Genomic DNA, 20773 nt, shown 5'->3' with positions numbered 1-20773 from the left:
TTGGACTTTTTTCACAACAGACTTTATTGTGGTTCTTTTTGAATGTTTGTTCTTAAGTAGTGTTCCCTCTTACATCAGAACTGTATGGGTAGAGGAAATATTGCACACAAACATCAGAAAGCACTAAGGAATACTTTTCGAAACTATTCGCTATAGGTTACATATGAGTTCGGGAAAAGAGGCAGAGAGGATGCAAGATCACAAGACAAATATACCACACAGCTGCAGACAAACATGACTAAAGTTCTCCCAAGAGAAATATAAGGAGAAAAGGCAGAGACAGTAGCCTGAAAGAGAAGTAGAAGAAGTGTAGAGAAAAAAGACAGAGAAAAGAGAAAAGTCAGTTCAAGAGAAATGTCAGTTCAGAGTTTGTAGTTTTGTTGTTGGTCAGGGTGTTGGTTTAAGGTTCCCCTGCAGGAAAACTGGTTTATAGTGAAGTCAGAAACACCTGATATAATTTCAGAGATACCTGGTGAGCTTGTTGAGTTGTTTAAAGAGTCCCAAAGCCTGTTATAATGAAGTTGTGATTTGTTCAACCGGAAGCTGGCCTGTCAGTGTTGATCTGTGGCTTCTGTACTGCAGTTTTGGTGTATGTCCTGCTTGTGTTTAAAGTGTCAAGTTTAAGTTTAACATACTCACATCTAAAACACACAAGTCACTTACTCTCTCATCTCTGTGTGCTTCCCCTCTGCTGTTCCCTTTAATCCTGGCTAAAGAGCAAGATCTCTCTTGTAACAGGAAATGTTCAGCCTCCCAAAAGGCTCACATCAACCTGAAAACCTATTCTGTGCGCCATCCAAAGTCAAGTTGTGTATCGATACAGTGCCATTAAAAAATGCAGAGTTGCAGAAGTGTACCATGAGATGATGCAACTTGCCAATATCGTAAAATAATCCTATATAGCCCTGTTGTTCTTAATGCAAGTCTAAGCAAAGAAAAGAGAAAAAAGTACAAATGTTTTATAACTCATGCATGTCTTCCAATCACTCATTTGCCCACAAAGATATTTATAATTTTAATACAGTGCTTTAGAAAAACAAGACATTTTAAGGTTTATGAAATCCTGCCTCCACAATTGGAAAGAGCTAGTTTCCCCACGGTTTAGTGATTACATAAAAACAGATACGAGAAGTAAGTCATGATTTTCTCTCTGTGAAACAACTTAAAATCTGTAAATAAAGCAGACAATGTGAAATAGAAGGCAACCCTCATAAAGCATCGCGAAGAAGACTTTATGGATGTAACAAATGCGAGGGATGGCATTCTGAAACAACTTTTGTTTTGTTAATGTATTAAAGGCAGTCTGGACCATCAAGTACAATGAATTAAAAGAAACAAAATAAATCATTTTCATACACCAGCAGCAACATAAACCAGAGGAAAAGACCCCACAAACATTCATCCATTTTGAATCAAATAAAACCCAGGAAACTTAAAGACAAAAGCAACATTTTTAAAATGGCATGGGCACTTTGAATTGCCCATCAATAAATTCAGACATCATTAAAATTGCTGATGTTGAGTATTCTTTCAAGTTTTTGTTTTTTTTACCATCATTTAACTATGTAACTTTTAATGGGGTTGACGTTTGGAGTGTACAGTTACACTTTTCTGATAGATTCACTAGTTCTTATACATTCATTTTGACTTCCTAAGGCAATAACAGAAAATTTGTTTTTTGTCCTTTGGTGTAGATAACAGCCATTATTTATGAATATACCATAGGAAGAGATATTTCGCTCCTACACAGCCATTAAATTGATTAAAAGCACTCAAATATTTTGTTCTAGGGTGCAGAAGAAACTCAATACAGCAACAACAACAACATAATTACTCAATCTGCATGACCATAGTCATGGACTATAATCTCTAATTTCCTTCAAGTACAATCCATTTATACCTTAAAATAACACCTGGAGGAAGTCAATGATGTTTTATAGAAAACATTGTGTTTTGCATGGCACCCCTCAAAGCGTAGTGTATTAGTTTTGTTTCTCATTGCAGATATTGATTTTTGTGGAAATAGTACACAAGAAGCATAATTTGATCATATAGGTGTTTAAATGGGTTTAATGCTACATGGAAGTGTTTTCTGCCTCAACTAATGATTTGTCTCATTATCAGTCACTAAGCAACCTGATCTCTTGTTGAACAGGCCTACATCTCTATTTTACATGCAGGGAAGGACTCATCCTGCATAACAACAGTGCTGCTGCTGGCCAGGACCATGATGTTGAGCTCCTGCTGCTTGTCGTGGGTCTCCTGGTACCACTCCCTCATCACATCAGTGTCATGGGTAGGGATCAGTGTGGCCTGAGACCAGAAAAAAGGGGAAGTCTCTTAGCTCAAGCATTCATATATTAGAAGTCAAAGGCGAACAATCAAATCTTAATCTTAAATTTATTTTTTCTGTCTCCACTTCCCATTTAGGTCATAGAGTTCCGTTAAAAAACTACCAAAGTTTACCTATAGAAATATAAATATGTTAAGTAATTTATGCCAGTTTTTTAAGTTGATGGCATAAAAATGATGTCAGGCTTGTCTGTCACAGAAAACAGACAAACAATCGTACATTTTTAAGATACCAGATGCATGTGGTACTCGGGTAAAACATTTTCTTATATCATTGACAGACTAATAATTGAACCTTACCTGCAAGTTGTTTCCCCACTGGGCTTTTCCTTCAAGCAAAGCATCAAGGACAGCCCTACTGGGCTCTTGAGCTGTCTGATCATTGCCACTGACAACATAGTAAGAGGAGCGAACTCGTTTGAAGAACTCGGCATCCACATTCTTGGCACTGCAATGATTGGGGATGTAAACCAAATCCATGTACATTGGAGGACAATTGGGCAATGCACCACCTGCTACCTTTCCACTGCCAGCACCTGAAAGACAAACAATAGTACCTCTCTGTTTGATAAGTTCTCAAAAACATTAAGTGATTATGTAAAGTATCTTACAGATATAACTAAGGAAAACAGTACTCACTTGATGTGACACTTTTTACACCTCTTGATGCAGAGGTATTGGTTGCATTTTTGGCATCTTTCCCTTCTCCAACACACTTTTTAGGAGAGGAAGTTTTTGAATCCTTCACTTTTGATAAAGCAGTCTTCCGGGCTGGTGAGGAGGACTTTTTCATGAGCTTTTTCTTCTTGGGCTTTTCCCCTCCCTCTGTATTAGCATTGTGGAGGTTTTCTTCTGCCTTGAGGGCCTCTGGGTCTACCATACAGACATCATGGGGGCCTGAGGATGGAGCAGAGTCCCTCAGTGCCACTGGAGGAGGATCGGCATGCCTGTAGGTCAGGGTTCTGTCAGTTGGCAGAGTCTCAGAGTCGTCCTCAGAGTCAATGTTAGCATCTGCTGTAATCGAGGGGCACTCCTCGGTCCCTGGTGGGACATCTGAATCTGTCTGTGAGGGGGCAGATTCACTGATAGATGTGGGTGGGGTCTCCTCACACTGCTTGGCAGAGAGCTTACCTCCTGGAGGTGGGGGCCCTCCTCCAGACTTTGTCAGAGGCTTCTCCTCATCTAAGGCATTCTCCTCATTGATGAAATATTCTATAGGGTTAGGGTTTATGAAAGATGGGGATAGTTCTGTCTTGGGGTGACGGTACTCACATGAAGTTACAAGGCAGAGGTCAACATCTGTCTTGGATGGAGCAGTGGGGCTCTTCTTGGTGAAGGCTGGGTCCCTGGAGCCACAGGCAAAATTGTAATTACACGGATCAGAGGAAAGCGGTAGATATGACGGGGAGGGAACTTTGGGGCTTATGGGCGATTGCGCCTCAAGGGTAGAACCCTCACATTTAAAGGGGTTTGTCTCCTTTGCCGGGGAAAAGGTTTCTTCTTTTGAAAAAGTTAAAGATGATAACGGGGAAGTAGCTTTAGGAGGTGAGGGGGACTTGTCATATTTTAGAGGTGTTGCAGATTTGTCGGAAAGGCTCTCCCCAGGCTGTGAAATTGGGCTGCTGCTATCTTTAGCTGGGGGGCCTCCTAGCACTGGAGATGGCCCACTGGAACAGGGAGAGTGGGGGAGAGAGGACGTCTTTGGGGTGACTGGAGATTTATCAGTCTGCTCGGCCAAGGCATGTGGGATCTCTGTCATTTGACATGGGGTTGTAACAGAGGGAGTAGACTGGGAGGCATCTGATGGGGTTGCAGAAGTTGCAGGAACTGAATCGCTCTCTTCAAAAGGAAAAGATTTCTCAACATATGAACTATGCTCTTCAGATGGTCTTCCATTTGTTCCATCTGAGGGGCTGTAGTCTACCTCAGTTGGTCCATTCTCTGTCGCACGTGAGCTACCTACTGATGGATGCTCTGGTGATTGTTTACTGAAGTCTAGGGCTAAAGAGTGGTCAGGGGAATCCTGGCCAAACTCTATTGACATGGTAGAATGCTCTGGTGATTTTGCGTCCTGCATCTGGGATCTGCCTTTTGTCTTTGGTGAGATGTCTGGGGAGATAGACATGGGTCTTGGACTGTCTTCCTTGGATGGAGATCCTTCAGCCTCATGGAATGTGGTTGGGGTCTGAACAACTGAGACAGACAAGGAGTCATCTACTTCTGTTGAGTGAGGAGAGCCTACCTCAGCATGAAGGGAAGGAGAGTCGGTGGTTGGTTCTGGCAAGGAGCTGGTGGCCAGAGATGCTGTAGATGCTGAGGCTAAATGTGAAAAAGTATCTTCTGCTACCACTTCCTCTATTGGAGTTCCTGACTTGTCTGATGTTGTACCTTCTGAAATGGACATCTTACTCTCTTCTTTGAAAGATGTGAAAGGATTAGTATCTGTTTCATGCTTGTTGATATGTGCTGAAGACAATATTGATTGGTTATTCTCTCCATTTTTCTTCTGATCTATGTCAAAGGGGGACTTTTCTGTCTTTTTCAGATAGTCAGGTTCAGCTGGTGGCAGGCTTCGTGGAGACAACATTACTCTCTCTTCAGGAGAGGAACTTTCATGTTCTGGCTCATAAGGCTCTGGGGTTACTCGATTGGAAGAGGTCTCTTTATCACTTGTGACCTCCACAATTGTTGGTCCTTGCTTTTCTGACACAGGTGGTATGGTTCCTGCCTTTTCATCTACTGGTGACTGATAGTAAGGTGTGTGACCTGATGATTGGGGTGAGTTAGCTCCTTCCAATGTGTTATCATCAGGGCTGACGGCGGAATCAACTGTTGGTTTGCTGCACCCTGAAAGTGTTGTGGACAGTTCAATTGGAGCAGCAAACAGGGATGGAGAATCAAACTTGTCCTTGCGGTCCACTGAGGGAGAACGTACAAGAGGGGATGTTGTGGAGGCTGAACTAAGTTTAGCCAAGTCTGTGTCATACTTATCACATGATTCTTGAGTTGGGGAAAACCCTTTATCTTTCTCCCCCAAGGGAACCTCCTTACAAAATTTGTCCTCTTCTATCGATGAAGTGGGAGATATTGTGGAAGCGGAGTGGTTGTAGTCTTGGCCTTCTGTGGCGCCACTCTGAGAATGATCTGACCCTGGCATATCCTGAAGTGGAGACAGCGTCTTCCTACCAAACTCTCCAGATGCTGATGTTCCAAACTTGCCAACATCCTGTGATGGAGACTCATCATTGGTGATTTCATCACTCATGATATCTCTGGGAGTCAACATTTCATCAATGGGTGTAGGCACACTGGAGACTTCAATGGTGGACTGTGTGTGGCCAGAGTTGACAGTATAATCCTCTTGGGGTTCATCTCTGTTCTCATCATCTGAGGCCACTGAGCTCTCAAAGCCAACTGGAAACATTTCATCATGGATAGATGCAGCTGGAGAAACTGGTGAGGACACTTTGGGTAAGGCTGATACAAAGAGATTAGGCTTCTCTGTTTCTTTGCCAGTTAAATGTAGACTTACATTTTTATTAGTCACATCATCATTGTTTTCTTCATAATCTCCCGGTTTCACGTCATCATGCTTCTCTTGTTGTTTATCTTTACCAGGAGATGGCTCAACTTTTTCTGGCTCCACTCTCTGTGGTTCATAAACTTCTTCTGTCTCCCCCTTCTCTTCATAATCTGCTCCTTCAGATGTCTCTTCCATTACAGTGCCTTCATCTTCAAACTTCTCAATTACACTACCGTTAAGCTTTCCCTTAGGAACTTGTTCATCTGGAGTCTCTCCACTGTCTCCTTCAGCCTCTGTTGTTGTTATACCTTCATCCACAGACTCTATTGTCTCTGGGGACTCTTTGCTTTGCAGTATTTCTTCATGGTGGATTATCACAACCTCTTCTTCCTGCTTTTGTTGCACAGCTGCATCATCTTCCACAAACTCTTCACCTTGAAGCTCCTCAAAGTCCTTTGTGAGGTCCTCTGGTGAAGACATCAGGCATCTTTCTGCTTCTGGATCTGCTGTAACATCAGCTGCACTTGTCACAAGTTTACCACTATCTACTTTTGCCACCTTTGATTTCCCTCTCTCTTTTGACTTTGACAGGGTTCCTGCATCTTTCTTAGAGGCAGTGTCTTTTTTAAAGGGCTTTGGTTTTGGGGCACATAGACTCTTTTCTTCACCCATAGCAGATGTCTTTTTTATGTCTCTCATGGGCCTTTTTACATCTTTCTTCTGGTCTTTCTTTTCTTCTTTCTTTTCCTTCATTGGTGAGTCTCTTCTGATATCTTTTTTTACAACTTTCTTTGCCTCTTCTTTTTTTACTTTTTCATCTTTCTTAGCGTCTTGTTTGGGTGTATCCTCCTTCTTTGCCACCTCTTTTTTAATGTCCTTTTTCTTTTCCACAATCACTTTAGTCTCCTTTTTAACTATCTTCTTTTTTTCAGGAGTTTCATTTTTGACTGTTTGCTCAGTCTTTGATTTTGTTTCCTTCTCCGGGGCCTTTGCCTTTTCCTTTTTCAGCACAGGCTTTTCCTTTTTCTCTGTCTTCTGTAATTTTTCGTATGATGATTCTGCATCTGTTTTTGCTTTTTCTGGTACCTCCTCCCTTGATTCCTTCCTTATGCTTTTGCTTGGTGATGGCTTAGGGGTAGACTTGAGGCTTTCTTTGCTCTCTGTTCTGTGTTTCATCTTAGCTTGCTTTAGTGTCGGGGTCGACGGCAAAGAAGAAGCCATTGCTTTCTGAGTGACAACTGGCTGCTTCAAGAAGTCCAAGTGCTTTAATTTTTCTAAACCTTCAAAGATCTGTAGCTGGGTGGTATTTCCAGGAAAGAGAACACGCACAACCTTATCTGAGGGATTTGCAGGATGCCACACAATCAGTGAAGAGATAGACGCCAAATAGGAGACAGGGAATTCTGATTCTTTTCCATTTGGCAGCAGAATAGAAGCAGTGTCTTGTTCACTACCTGTCCACTGCTTCATGAAGTGCTGCATTTCCTTGCTGTTCTTTGATGGATTAAGTACATACATCTCAAGTTTTCCAACACCCATTTTCTGAAAAAGTATGATGGGTTCGATACTGTTTCCAACAGGCCTCTGCAATGGTTCTATCCTCAAATTCAGCTTGGTGAGACACTGCTTTGTGAATGCTGCCTCCTCAAGGTTCTTCCGAACTCTGTAATTGGGCTCAGGGTTATCCAGGTTTTCAGGAAGATTCACAAAGACAACACCAATATCTGGAGAAATCATGTTCTTCACCCAGTCACTGTTAGCTGTCGAACCCTGTGACTGTTCCTCTTCAAGCTCTGCCACCTTCCTTTGCAGCATGCTATTAATTCCTGACAGGTTGTCGTATCCAATGTGTGTCAGGAGGATGGAATCCACCCTGTCTAAGTGTCTCACCAATTTCCAGAAGCAAGACTTCCTGTCTGAGCCACCATTGATGAGCATGTTGAAGCCATTGACAGCAAAGAGAGCAGAGTCACCATGACCAGCAGGGAAAATGTAGCAGCATGGTTTAGAGAGTTTGAGGAAACCACCTGAGGTGGGTGGTTCCAACATGTCAAAGGGAGATGGGATCTCTACAGATTCGGATAAATATTCAGTGAACTCTGAGAGCCCCTCCATTTCAGGCAGTATAAGAGTGGAGTTTAATTTCATGTTGATGAAGTCCTGCAGGTTGTGTTTGTCCAAGTTTGAGTTTTTCCAGTCGCCTTGTTCCGGGCAGGAGAGTGTAAGGTTGGCTTTGTTTGCTGGGTGAATGGTGCTCAGCAATTCACCAATCTGTGCATGGGAAAAATCAAGGGACTTTAATTTGTAACATCTTATAGTCCATCATAACGCAATAATTTTTTTTCAATTTACAGTTTTACAGTTTGTGTTTCTATATGTATGCATATGGACATAAGCATAGTCTTTGTATATCATATATTTATTAAAAAGTTCAAAATCAAAATGCATACATTTTTGAAAGCCATCCATTAATGTTAAACATAAATCAACCAAAGCAGAGGATTAAACTTTTTCATGGCAGAAAAAGTATCACTGACCACAAGTTAAAGTGTGATATGGAAATATCATGGCTTATTTTTAATTTTTTGTTTTTGAAACAGATAAATAATTTTGGCTCACCTCTTGGTCGGTAAATATGTCAATGAAGTTAAAGAAAGAGAAAGATCCAGACTGAAGAATCAGTTCTCCAGTGTTTTCAGAGCATTGCCCTGAGAGAACCAGAAGCTTGTGTCTTGCAGTGTCTGAGATCATCAATCGAGCCTGGAAATTAAAGAATTATAAAAACATTTATTTTTAGTTCACCATTGACTTTGGAGGAACACAATTTAACCAAGAAGAACAGAAATGGTTTATTCAAAGCATTGCTGTTGCAGGAACCAGCTTAATGATTTAGTGAATTTGCAGTTTCACCAGTTTTACTTCACTCACATCCATTAGCTAATTAGCAGACTTGTTCTCTTTCCTGCCACTCTGCAAAATCCTTCCCCCTATCTCTTGCTTCTAGAAATAATTTTTCTACTGCAGCAACATCAGCTGTATTAAGCAGCTGGCCAGGTCAGTCCTGTTGTGCCCTGAAATATTATTAAAGCACAGTTTGACTACAGACATAGCTGCGGGGTAAAGACAACCCTGAATAGGAGCAGTGACACAAGGCAAAATTTTGTGTCATCTGTGTTCCTGACCCTGCAATGACTTTCCTCCCTACTAAGCTCAGCAAAAGCTCTACTACATTACTAAAGGAACACGTCTACACTTCTTTTTCTGAGACATTAGTGAAGTCCCTTGAGCTCCTAATCACTCCTATTTTTTTATGCGAACCAGGAGCAACAAGCAGCCATTCATATTAAGCTGAAGCATAATTGGCCAACTATGGTGGATGGGCCATTGCTGAATAATGACCCCTTTCAAGCTGTAATTGCTTTGTAAATGTACACTTTAATGGATGTGTGGATTATCCCTCCTATATAAGAGGATGTTACATGAAATAGCATGTTGGAGAAAGAACGAGTAGGATGTTACAACAGTATAACAGACTATCAACAACAATTATATCTGATATTACCTCGGTACTGACGGCTTCATCCGAAGGGTTGATAAGCACTACTGTCTCCAGCACATTGCTTTTATGATGAAGAATTCTCTGCCCTTAAAAGAAAAAAAGAAAACAGTTGCATATGAACAACTAGTTTCAAGGTTATCTTATTTAATCACGGCAACAAATTGCCTTTCAACAATGATGATCTGCTTTGCCTTATTTTATCAGAAAATAAATTCCTTTTTTTATGATGGTGGTTGGTACGAGAAAAACTTTGCGACAATTTGTATTTTTTATAATTATTCTTTATGAATCTTCCCTTCTCTGGAGTATAGGTTCACAGGGATGGTGACAGGGCTCAGCTAATTTAACATCTCATTCGTCTTACACAGTCACTCTGACAGCTCCAACATAGCTGTGTAAATGTTAATTGCCTCTACTGAGTAGAGCTATTTATCCTTAAGATGGATGAGAGCTTTAGAGATAAGAGGTATAACACACCTCTCAAACCCTAAATCCCAATCCTTAAAATAAAACCTGTTTAAGCATAAAATGACAAAGTGTTAATGGGGCAGTTTGGGGTTAGAGTTGGAGTTAGACCTGTTAAAAATCGTGTTTTAGCATAAGATGACTCTAGGGTTTAGAGTTGAGTTAGGGTTTAGGGTTACCTTGGGGTATTGTGGTTTGTTAGGGTTAGTTTAGTGTTATGGCTGGTAGAATTAGGGCTAAGTTATGGTAGTGGTGGTGGTGGTGGGGTTATGGTAGGGTTAGTTCTGTCTGGCCAGTAGTTCAAAACCTGAAGATATGCAATTTATTATAACAGAAGAAGACAACAAGCTAATGTTCATGACAAGTTTGATGGGAGGAATTATTTGCAGCTTTGCTATGACAATATTTGAAATGAACAAATACTGATGATCATCTATAAGTAAATGCCACATTCTGACTGCTGATCACTCAATTAATCATTTCAGCTCAACTTGACCTCACTGGTTCAGCCTCTAGAGGCTGATACAGACAAAAGACCCAATAACTCTTACTTCTGTCTGTACAGTGGGGGTATATGCTTTATTATACCACACTGCTGTAATGATATTTCCCTTTCATGAGAGAGCTGTAACATAGAAAATAAATAGCAGGTTGTGGCAGGAACATGATCAATAACCCTAGGTTTTGGATGATTGATGGTGATAATGATACTGATCCCACTGTGGGTGTGTCTTTGTGTACAAAGGGGTAACCTTCTTGTCCAACTGATGACACATGGGCAGGAGATCTCCTGCATCATAATTAAGCCCACTCAATCCCACATTCTGTCTTTGTTTCTTCACCTTGTTATCTCTTTTCTCTCTAAATATATTAGGAATCCAGATTTAAGGTAAAAAACAAATGCAAGGTAAAAATCAAAGGCAATGTTTCAACCAGAATAAAACAAAACCAGAATAAACTTTGCTTTAACCCTGTGCACTGCCTGTCAGCGCCTGAGTCCAATCAGACTAAAAGCTGTTTGTTTGCACTTACTGATGTTGTATCCTCCTCTCTAGATCCTTGCTTGTGTGGTACTTACTCTCTGATGTACGTCGCTTTGGACAAAAGCGTCTGTTAAACGAATTGTAGAAAAATAAAATGATTTTAGAATTGTAGAGTATGTTCCTTGTAGGTTTTAAAGGGCAGCAAGGTGTTGTATGAATATAATCTTTGAATTCAGAACCATCCTTTTGAAGACAGACTGTTCCTCGTCCCTTGGGATGTGATTCTGCAGCGCACATCTAGCTGCTGGGACAATTACTCCATACATATTTCATATAGCAGATTCTCATAAAAGATCTCTATAGCCATTAACCCCGCCTTCTTCTCCCAGAGGGCTGTCACTCCATATGGAAAAAGTCTTTCAATCATTGCTGTTAATAGTGAAGTGGCTTCTATACAGCCTTTAATATTCTGTGGAGTGCATGGAAGGTAGAAATAATGACTCTTGCTTTGGTTATTTCCCAGCAATTTAAAAACCCTTTAGTGTGGAATGAGCTGTCTGATGTCTGGAGGGAAGTGAAAGGGCATTTTTTTCAGTTTCCTTTCTGCAATTTTTTCTACTATTTTATTTTTCTATAAGATCGCAACATAAATGTATTAATTGATGAACGACTTGAAGCTGCCATACGTTTTCAAGAAAGACTATATACTGAGGAAAAGCATGCTAGAAAAACACCTGAGTGAGTTAGGATGTATGTTATATTTTGTTGGTTTAGAATAAAATGTTAAATTACTGTCACATGCAAAATAGATATGCCCCTATTTAGCCTGTAAGCTTGTATTTTTTTTAAATTTAAATACATACAGACAGGTATGCCTGTCAAATGATGATGTCGATTATATTTATTTACTTGTTTCCTATGCAAGCTGTGCCAAGATTTCTTCACAATAATTTGTGTGTTCCAATGGATAGCAATGTTTCTCTATCAAAAGTTTATTATGTGTATATATACATATATATATTTGACTTTTTATGACTTTATTGGAGAGACAGGACAGTGGATAAATTTGGAAATTTGGGATAGAGAGAGTGGGGAATGACATGCTGGAAATGAGCCACATGTTGGATTCGAACCCAGGACCCCTGCATTTGAGGGCTTTAACCTCTGTTCATGGGGCATGCGCACTAACGGCTAGGCTACCTGCACCCCCAATTAGGAAAGTATCTTGATATCTATTAAATGAATTCCCCTGAAATCTCATTAAAACACTCCTGATCCCCCGTGGATAAAAATATAAATTATTGAACCTCTCAAAACCCCCCTAAGCCTGTTGCTGACACATGAACTAGGTTAGGAAATTTTCACTGAGAATTACTTAAACTACAGGATGTTTGCACATTTGAGTCGGTCTTAAACCATCATCACAAAATCCCTGTTGACTATTAGAGAAACTAGCTTCACTCAGTTCTGTTCTGAGGAGAGAGCATCCTAAACTGATGAACAGAGCTCCTTAAAGACTGACAACGACTTCCAAAGGGGAAGGTTTTCACTGGTCTGTGAAATGAGAGAACAATCAGTCTCGGAAGTCTATTTGTCATCATGTAAAAGCCACTGTACACGAACCATGTCTGGAACTGCTAATCTAATAGAAAAGCCTTTTTTTTTCTTTGTTTGTCTCAGTGCATGTTACACCGGCATTTCATGCGCTGAAACAGAGAATACAGTAAAGAGTTAAGGACCAGTGAGGCTTGGTGTAGTCAGCATAACCATCACTACCACCACCCCCATGCCAAATTGCCTCGCGTCTCGGCCAATTCGTCAAAAAAAAGACAGATTGTTCACTGGAGCTTGATCGACCCTGACAATTACCTTGATCGATATAAAAATCCTCACCTCCCAGCGTGCCTCTGTCTCAGCAGGAGGCAAGGTAATGTGAAATGCATCATTGAGCATTCTCCTTTTGGCTGAATAGAAAGTGCAAGACTGGTATAGCCTGTCTGCCACGGACTGAGCCAGACAGGGGAACATCAATGAGGATGGCACCACACCAAAAATAGATCAGTGGAATCACTAAATTCAGTGTCTCCTTTTTCTTTTGCAACTAAAGGCACACTGCACTTAGGGATTATAATTGTATCAGCTCAGGTGGATTTCCTGAATGTGTCAGCACATTTCACCTTGCTGTCCTTTCATTTTCCACTTTAACGTAATAATTGGTCGTGATGACTTTCAGAAGCAGAGATTGGGGCTCCCCTGAGCACAGTTTCAATGTCACCCTAACCCTTACTTCAGCATCCCCACACTGGATTAAAAGTAGTCTACGCAATATGTCTGGACATAGAGCTAATCAGACTGTTAAGCCAGCTGAGTCACAGAACTGTCAATCACTTGTTTTGTAGCTTCAATGCCTCTAAATAACATTCAGTTGTAAGCTCCTTAACATACATTATATTTAGGATTATGCCAGAAATAATGACAACCTGGCAGTCAGAAGAAAGTAATTATTACATTCACACCCTAAAATATTGTTTTTCTGTAATAACTAGAATGGCAATTACAGTCATTTTGAATGCTTACATCAATCATTCATTTATTCAACCTTTATTTAAAACCCGAAAGTCATTGAGGTCATACCGAGTTGTGGATTACATCAAAACAGAATACATACAGTATGCACCGACAGAATAAATACAAATAATGGAAACAGTTGCATTCAAAGGCATAGTTTTAAATTGGCCCAAAGGAACAAGTGTTTTAAGTTTGACCAACTTATTTAGTTGCAAGTTTGCAAATGATTGCCTTGATAGGGCCATTGTATATCTATAGTATGTCTTCCCAGCACCTTTTTCTTTTCCAATTCACGAGGAGTGATGCTTACTGGTAGATGTTTGTTTGACTAATTAATCTGATGATTTATAGCTACAGAAATGTCCAGTTAGGATAAATAAGATAAAAAAATTAGAGAGTTAACACAGTTCTTTATTACAATTGATCAGTGAATAGCTTTGTGTTTTTAGGACGGCTTTTTGACTCTCTGTTTGCTTTTTCAGGAGTGCCTGTACTTAATTCTGAGTCCTGGAAAATCCATATGTAACCAGCAGTATCATATATCCATCAGGGAGACACAGGGGGGCTAAAGCCTCACCCCTTATTTCCTCCCCTTCTTCTCCTCTCTGTGGGCTCCAGGCTTCCTGCACATGATGGCAGTTTGATGGACGTCATGTAATCTATCAAGCAGACAGATAATTGTATTTGTCCTCCAACGAGACACCACCAGCAGGTTTGTGTTTCCTTTGAGCACTGAGCTCTGACAATGAAGGCAGTAGAGGCTAATAGGTACACATTCAGAAAAACTAAGCTTATAAAGATATTTCAGGATTTTTTCTTTACCATAACTGTAGTTCAAGTTATGTCTTACATAAAGGCACCACAGACTGCTCCCTTTTCATTCTGACAAGGTTATCTCATTATGTGATTAAGGTTTTGTGCAATTTTACAAATAGCAGGAAATATCAGGGTTAATAACTGACTTTGCCTTCTTTGTGTGTGTAAGGTGAGAAGGTTGATACCTTACACTTACGTATTTCTAAATAAATACAGGGCTACAGCCGGGGGCTAGTAAGCCTAGCTTAGCATAAAGACTTGACACACAGAGTAACATCCAGTTAGGCTCTGATCTGAAGGCAATAACAAAAAAACTCCAGATGCAATATCTTATTAAAACCTCTGTCAATACTAAAATAAATGATTGCTCCTGGAAAACAAAAGAAAACAAACAAACAAAAGTTATTGTGTAAGTAAGGGAGTGGGTAGGATGGAGTAGGGTTCTTCAGGCAGACCTCGGCTAGCTCTTAACCCAATTTTCACTATTTAGCGGCTTCCTTTAGATTCATATTCAGATTCTATATTGCACGTAGACATAAAGATGGTTTAGATTTGCATCTTACAAAAACAAGCAATTAGGCATTTTTCCCCAAATGATCAACGTCTCCTAATCAAGGTTTATTCTTTTTAACATGGCATTTCTAATAATGAAATATTTTTTTGCAGAGGACCTGTTTTCAAGGGACACAAAAGTCTGTCAATGTCAAGCTAAATATTGTAGTTTTCTAGGAAACCCTTCATAAAGTAGGTAATCAAATAGAGTACACGGTAAAAAGCTAAAAGCCAATTGGAATCCTTCCCTTGAGAAAGAGACTTAGCAAAAAGCCAGAGGCATAAAACTTTAAAAGGCAATATAATTCAGTGTAACTGATTATGCAGCTTCAATTCTCAGTCTTTACTTCATTAATTCACGGTTCAGATGTGTCACTTTTTTTTTTTGCCTCTTATCTACCCAGTTCTCATTTATGTCTCTCCTGCGTCAACCTCCTTCCTCCTTTGCTCCCTTGTTTGCTTTCTCAGTCTTGCCCCTCACCCTCTCTGTTCCCCAGGTCCTCTGTTTCTCCTTCCTTCTTTATTTTCATGGACATTTGCCACAAGGGATTTAACCGTGCTAATTACTCTCGAATCAACTGTGCATCTCGAACTGGGTTGCAAGGCAACAGTGCACAAGGAAGAAAAAGAGAAGAATGGAGGATGGGAAGATCTGATGGTTAAAAAAAAACAAGGCAGAGGACAAAAGAGTGTTGAGGATTGTCTCTTTACATCGCCATGTATAACATCCATCTCAAGCAATTATAATTCCCCTCTGTAAGCCCAATTTTGTGGTTTAATATATGCTTTAAAATAAGCCATCAGATTTAGTGTGCATTTGGTCGGCTGGATCCATCTATTGTGCAGCATGGAGCCCTGCTGGTCAGTTCAATATGGAGCCGAGCCAAGCAGGGCCTGTAACTGCTGTTGACCGCCAAGGCCGTTCTGCCCACTGACGGCCCACATGTCCTGCCACACTGGATCTGTTACATCTTTATGGAGCTGCTCCCTTACCTTGCAAATAATACAGCTATTAGAGCTCCATGCAGCAAGACACTGAGAGGGCGGATCCAAGGAGAGGTAATAAAACCCCTCTGCTTAGTGTGCTGCACAGGAGTTATAGCTGACAGTGTCGAGACACTGATAAAAGGTGCAGTGGTTTGCAAGTATATCAAGTCAGGTGTCGTGTTTAAGCAGAGATTTAAGGTAATTATATTTGTTTTTGGATAAATGCAGAAACAGGTTTTTATTAAAATATGTATTCAAGAAAATCATTGTTTTAAGATTTAAAAAAAATTGTCACATGGGAAATTTCCCTTTTAGAAGTACTTTTAACTGGAAATTGAGCATTATGTTCTTTAAGTCAAATGAACAATTGAGAGTATCTCAACAAGTCAAAATGTCACATTTCCTCTCATTTCAAAATATGAACACAATAATTAATAAATAACTTTATTATTATATTGATTTTTATTATTATTATTGATTTAATATTATCATTGATAATAATCAGGTAGTTAGGCAATACTATTTTCTACATAATGACTTTGACTTAATTATTGTGTTTTTATTGGGCTATAAACACTTATGTATGTACTCAGATTTTGCACTGAAATGGTTGGAACCATATAAATCACTCTTTTAGTGTGACAGTATCATAGAAAATGTCTTTTACTTCAACGTTACCTCTGACATCTGCAGAGAAGCGGGCTGAGTGTCTGGAGACAAACAGCTTGAGTTCCTGGTCCAGGTTGCAGTCTATGAGGTTTGTGTCCCATGAGCGAATCCCTGCAAGAAAAACGGACACAGACACAACATAAACTCAACAGGAAATTTGAAAAAGGCCGCAAAAGCAAAACACACCGGGGAGGAAGAACATATGTTTTCTCGGCTGTCGAATGAATCGATGCACACAACAGGCGTTACACCCCCTCACAACACACATACACACAAACATCTATTCAAGTGATCCTCTGCCTCCAGTTCATTGACAAACTTTTAGGGGCAACATGTATGGACTTGTTACCGGATTGGCAAGGGACAACAAATCTATAATAGGAAATATCTATAGCCCAGTTTCGGTTTTGGCAATAACGACCAGACACTCTGGTACCCTCCATTCAGCACATGGTGGCAACATCCTGTCTTTATGTGCAGAGTAAAGGTCAATTGAAGGCCTCAGGTGATGACACTAACTGGGAATAGAGACAAAATAACAAAGAATATAATGTTTGTTTTTTTAAAGTTGTAAAGGCGGATGTCTGTAGAATTGAATTTAACTTTAAGTTTTCTGTCAAAAGGGTTTTTAAGCCTGCGAGACTAAACTGAAAACAAAAGGTGTGGCAATGCAAACCATGTTAGGACCGTTGATGACAACAGTTAAAAGTTCATTTTTCTTTGACTCATCATAGCAGAATTACTGATCATTAAAGACAGACGAAAATGATCCTTATGCATAGATATATCATATACTTGCGTTGTTGGGAATCCCTTTACAAACATTTAGTTCAAATAAATGCTTTGTGGATAAGATATTGTTAAAGGCGCATTATGCCATAAAAACATGACGATAAAAATTAGGAGATTATGAAATGTGGTATACTCTATACATTCCTTTATGAATGGAATAACTTAAAGTATTCAGGAAAAAAAACTACAATCCTACAAAGACTATAGGCAATTCCTGCTGAGGAATACTTTGTGATGAAACCAAAAGCTTCAGAAAAGCTGTTTAAGGGCAGTCTGTTTTCACACTTTCCAAGGTCAAAGGTGAACTTTCAGCCTAAGGCCTGAACTGTAATAATAGCCTGATCAAACTAAATAGTAGACTAAATACATTTTTTGTCAACTCTTAGGAAGTTAAAGCTATCTTAATAGCTGAAACCTTAAAATGAAACGATTTAAAAGGAACAATTTCATGTCTTTCAAACAGCGTTGTTTACACACCTACACTCAAACTGCGCCATATTCTCCTCCTTCCTCCCCTCTCCTCCCCCTCACACACAAAATCATCTGGCCACCACACATACAGCAGCTGTAGCATTTCTAAACCGCCCTTCTGCTCTGCTGAAAATCGTTCCTTGTGGCTTTCCGTAGGGACCGCAGTGCGGACAGAGCCACGCCCACAAGCCGGTGAGGGATGAGAGAGCTGGATGCGGAGTGATGATGGAGAGATGTTCTCACGCGATTAAGTGGACAATTATTCCATTGTCACAGACAATCAGTCTTTTTTAGAAAAACACAGATCGCATTTAGTTCAGCGAGTAAAACAAGCTTTCTTAAAATACAAACACTGAAAGCTGCTATTAACCCCGTCCGTCTTTTCCCGAATGTAAACTGCTGCCCTCCTCTCTTCTGAAACAAAAGCCTGACGCACCTGAATAAAGCTTTTGGCAAGGTGCTGTAGGAGGGAAAACGCGCAGTTGTACGGGAACCGAAGACATAATTGACCCTGCATTAGACTGACGCATAGAGCAGATTTACTGCTGAATCACTGCAGACAGAAGCGTCCGAGGAGCTGGCCCACGTGTGTGGATGACAACAATTCGGCCTTGTAACATTAATATGACAGAGAAAACAATAAAACTGAGCTACAGTGATTTTAAACACAGTGGATGAGTGGGAAAGGCACCTGTGGATGAAAAGATGATTTGAAGACTTGATTTGGCGAAATATTCTGAGGATGTCACAGGGAGGGGCTCTTTGATATCCCTATTATAATAACATCAACTTAAGTTCAAATAGTGAGCACATACATTAGGTTTCGTTGACACTAACGAACCACTTATTTGCGTTAATTCTGCGTTAATTTTTCAATGCGTAAAATCCGGCGTTTACAAACAAAGGCACCCTTGTTTTTAAAGATACAACCCCAACTTTAAAGCTATAACGCTGGGAAGATGTTATCAATGTTTTTTTTTTTAAGTTCAGCTATTAGTGGCCTACACCCACCTCTCCAAGCCCCATCTTACCTTTCTCTATGTCCGCAATGGCACACTTCAGGTGATCCTCAGATGCCATCTCCCCGATCACAACCAGCAGGTAAAATTTGCTGTCGTTAAAGTGCTGCGAGGGGCTTGAGGAGCTCGGAGATGCCCCGGTGTTGCTTTGGCCACCTAAAGTCTCCATTTCTGCGGATTCTACCAGGGTAGCCATCCTCTCCTCTCTTCCGTATCTCTATCTCTCTCTCTTGTATCTCCCGTGCGCACGCCGGATCCTAACAACAACAGCAGCAGCAGCAGCCTCCTCCCTTTATTCGCTACTGCAGAGCACTGAAGTGGTCTCCAGACAGACAAGTGGAGCGTGCATAGGAGTGGCCCTGGCTTTTTATACCGGCAGACATTGTGTCATGTTCGGTAACCGGGGAGAGAAGAGGGCGCCGGGTGTTTTTTTCGCACACTCATTCCACAGCTGATGTCATCCGCAACGAATCAAACGCCTCCGGAAGTCAAGCAGATTTGATCTTTTGTGTTTGTCATATTCATCATTACCTGTACCACTTAGGATTTTTTTGCACTCTAACAACTAGGCAAACTTTTATTACAGACTGAGATTTTTGAGAAGAATTTGTTGGTTTTAAGAAGCATTCGAGGATCTGTATCTCTGCACAGGAATGACTATGATCCTGCGGTTTCTTTTCACTATTCTATTTTCAATTTTAAAAAAATCTTTTTTAAGGAGCAAAGCCTTTGGGGCCTTGCTTATAATGCGTTCTGCAAAATTGTACTAAATATATATGTATAAAATATAGGCTTTATAAATACTGACTCACTTCAATCGATAAAATCTTTACTAAAAGAACTTAAAAAATAGTAACTCGGTGGTTTTTTGTTGCTTTATGAGACCTCAAAGTGTAATAAAATATTCCCTTTTTGTTTTGTTCTGGTTTAAGTGATGACAAACATGGAAAGCTAATAAATTAGTGGCTATTGAGTTGCATTATGGGAAATGTAGGTACCGTCTATGTTTGCTTGAGCTTTGTAATCAGGGCTTCCATGCCCCTGCTCCTTTTACTTTTACGACTGTGTTTTGTAATCTGTTTTTCCTAATTTTATGCAGTACTTAATAACACTTCATCTTTTAGTGCTCTATTTTCCTTTTTTACCCCCATTTGTGTTTGGTATTATACAAGGGATTAAGCTCAGTTTTATGAGGACATACTGTTTGAGAGGGATGATGCTTCCACTATCAGGACAGAGGAAAATTGTTTGTGTACAACTACAATCTCTGGTGTGATGATTGTTTTTTTCCCCTCTTAATAACATATGAGGACACTAGAAACACAGTTCATAGCACAGGAGGTTTAGTCTATTTCTGGGTGAAGCTGTTTTCATTTTTCTCTTTTTGACAAGCTACAGTTTTGTGCAGTGTCATTGAGTCACAAAAAGTAATATATGGTGCCGTTAAATATATTTATTATTACAGTAATAGAGATGAAGAGGATTTTTCTGGAACAAACTTCCCCAACTGGGTGAAGGTGCATGAAGAGTGAAAGGTTTAGAAGAGGTCAAAATGCTCGAGCAACACTTGTAGTAAGAAGATCAACTTTATTAACAATTTAGACCGACGCGTTTCGGCTCGTGGCCTTCATCAGGGTCATCAAGAAACAGATTAACAAACATCATTTAAATAGGGTGGGTACACAATTGAAGGAAAGGAAAACAAATTCAGAGCAGGTTGCTTACTTAGTGATTGCTGGATATCACTGAAAGCTGCCACTGCCTCCTCTGTCCACTGGATCTGAGTGGGACTCCGGGATCTAGTCAAGTCTGTGAGTAGAGCTGCCCTGTGTTTTGTTAAATTTATTATTTTCAATAGGTATACAGAGGAGGAGAGATAGCGATATCTGGTTTAATTGTCTGCTTTGTGTATTTATTTTCTCTAGAAGATAGCCATTGCTGTCCGTCTTTTCAATCTTTTGCATTGTGGGAAACAGTCAGTGAGAAGACTGGTCTGATGATCTACTGAATTTTTGGC

The 20773-nt window shown here is 40.1% G+C and overlaps 1 protein-coding gene across 1 annotated transcript; it reads right to left on the bottom strand.

Moving 5' to 3' along the window:
- map1b (microtubule-associated protein 1B) lies at window positions 1-19155 on the bottom strand. Its single transcript, XM_020634617.3, has 7 exons — window positions 18769-19155; window positions 16484-16585; window positions 9438-9520; window positions 8495-8635; window positions 2992-8146; window positions 2653-2888; window positions 1-2313 (listed from the first exon to the last, which is right to left on the bottom strand). Exons 1-7 carry the CDS (start codon window positions 18950-18952, stop codon window positions 2158-2160), a joined length of 6057 nt encoding a protein of 2018 aa, XP_020490273.1. The 5' UTR covers window positions 18953-19155; the 3' UTR covers window positions 1-2157.
- Between the last annotated feature and the right edge of the window lie 1618 nt (window positions 19156-20773).

This window comes from Labrus bergylta, chromosome 17, assembly GCF_963930695.1.
Source record: "Labrus bergylta chromosome 17, fLabBer1.1, whole genome shotgun sequence".
Lineage (NCBI taxonomy): Eukaryota > Metazoa > Chordata > Actinopteri > Labriformes > Labridae > Labrus > Labrus bergylta.
This window is presented reverse-complemented; position numbering and strand designations above follow the sequence as displayed.

Coding starts and splice junctions, on each gene's coding strand:
- map1b (XM_020634617.3), bottom strand. CDS start 18,952: ATGGCTACCCTGGTAGAATCCGCAGAAATGGAGACTTTAGGTGGCCAA. Junction 16,586..18,768: donor CATTGCGGACATAGAGAAAG/GTAAGATGGGGC, acceptor TTTTTCTTGCAG/GGATTCGCTCATGGGACACA. Junction 8,147..8,494: donor ACATATTTACCGACCAAGAG/GTGAGCCAAAAT, acceptor TCCCATGCACAG/ATTGGTGAATTGCTGAGCAC.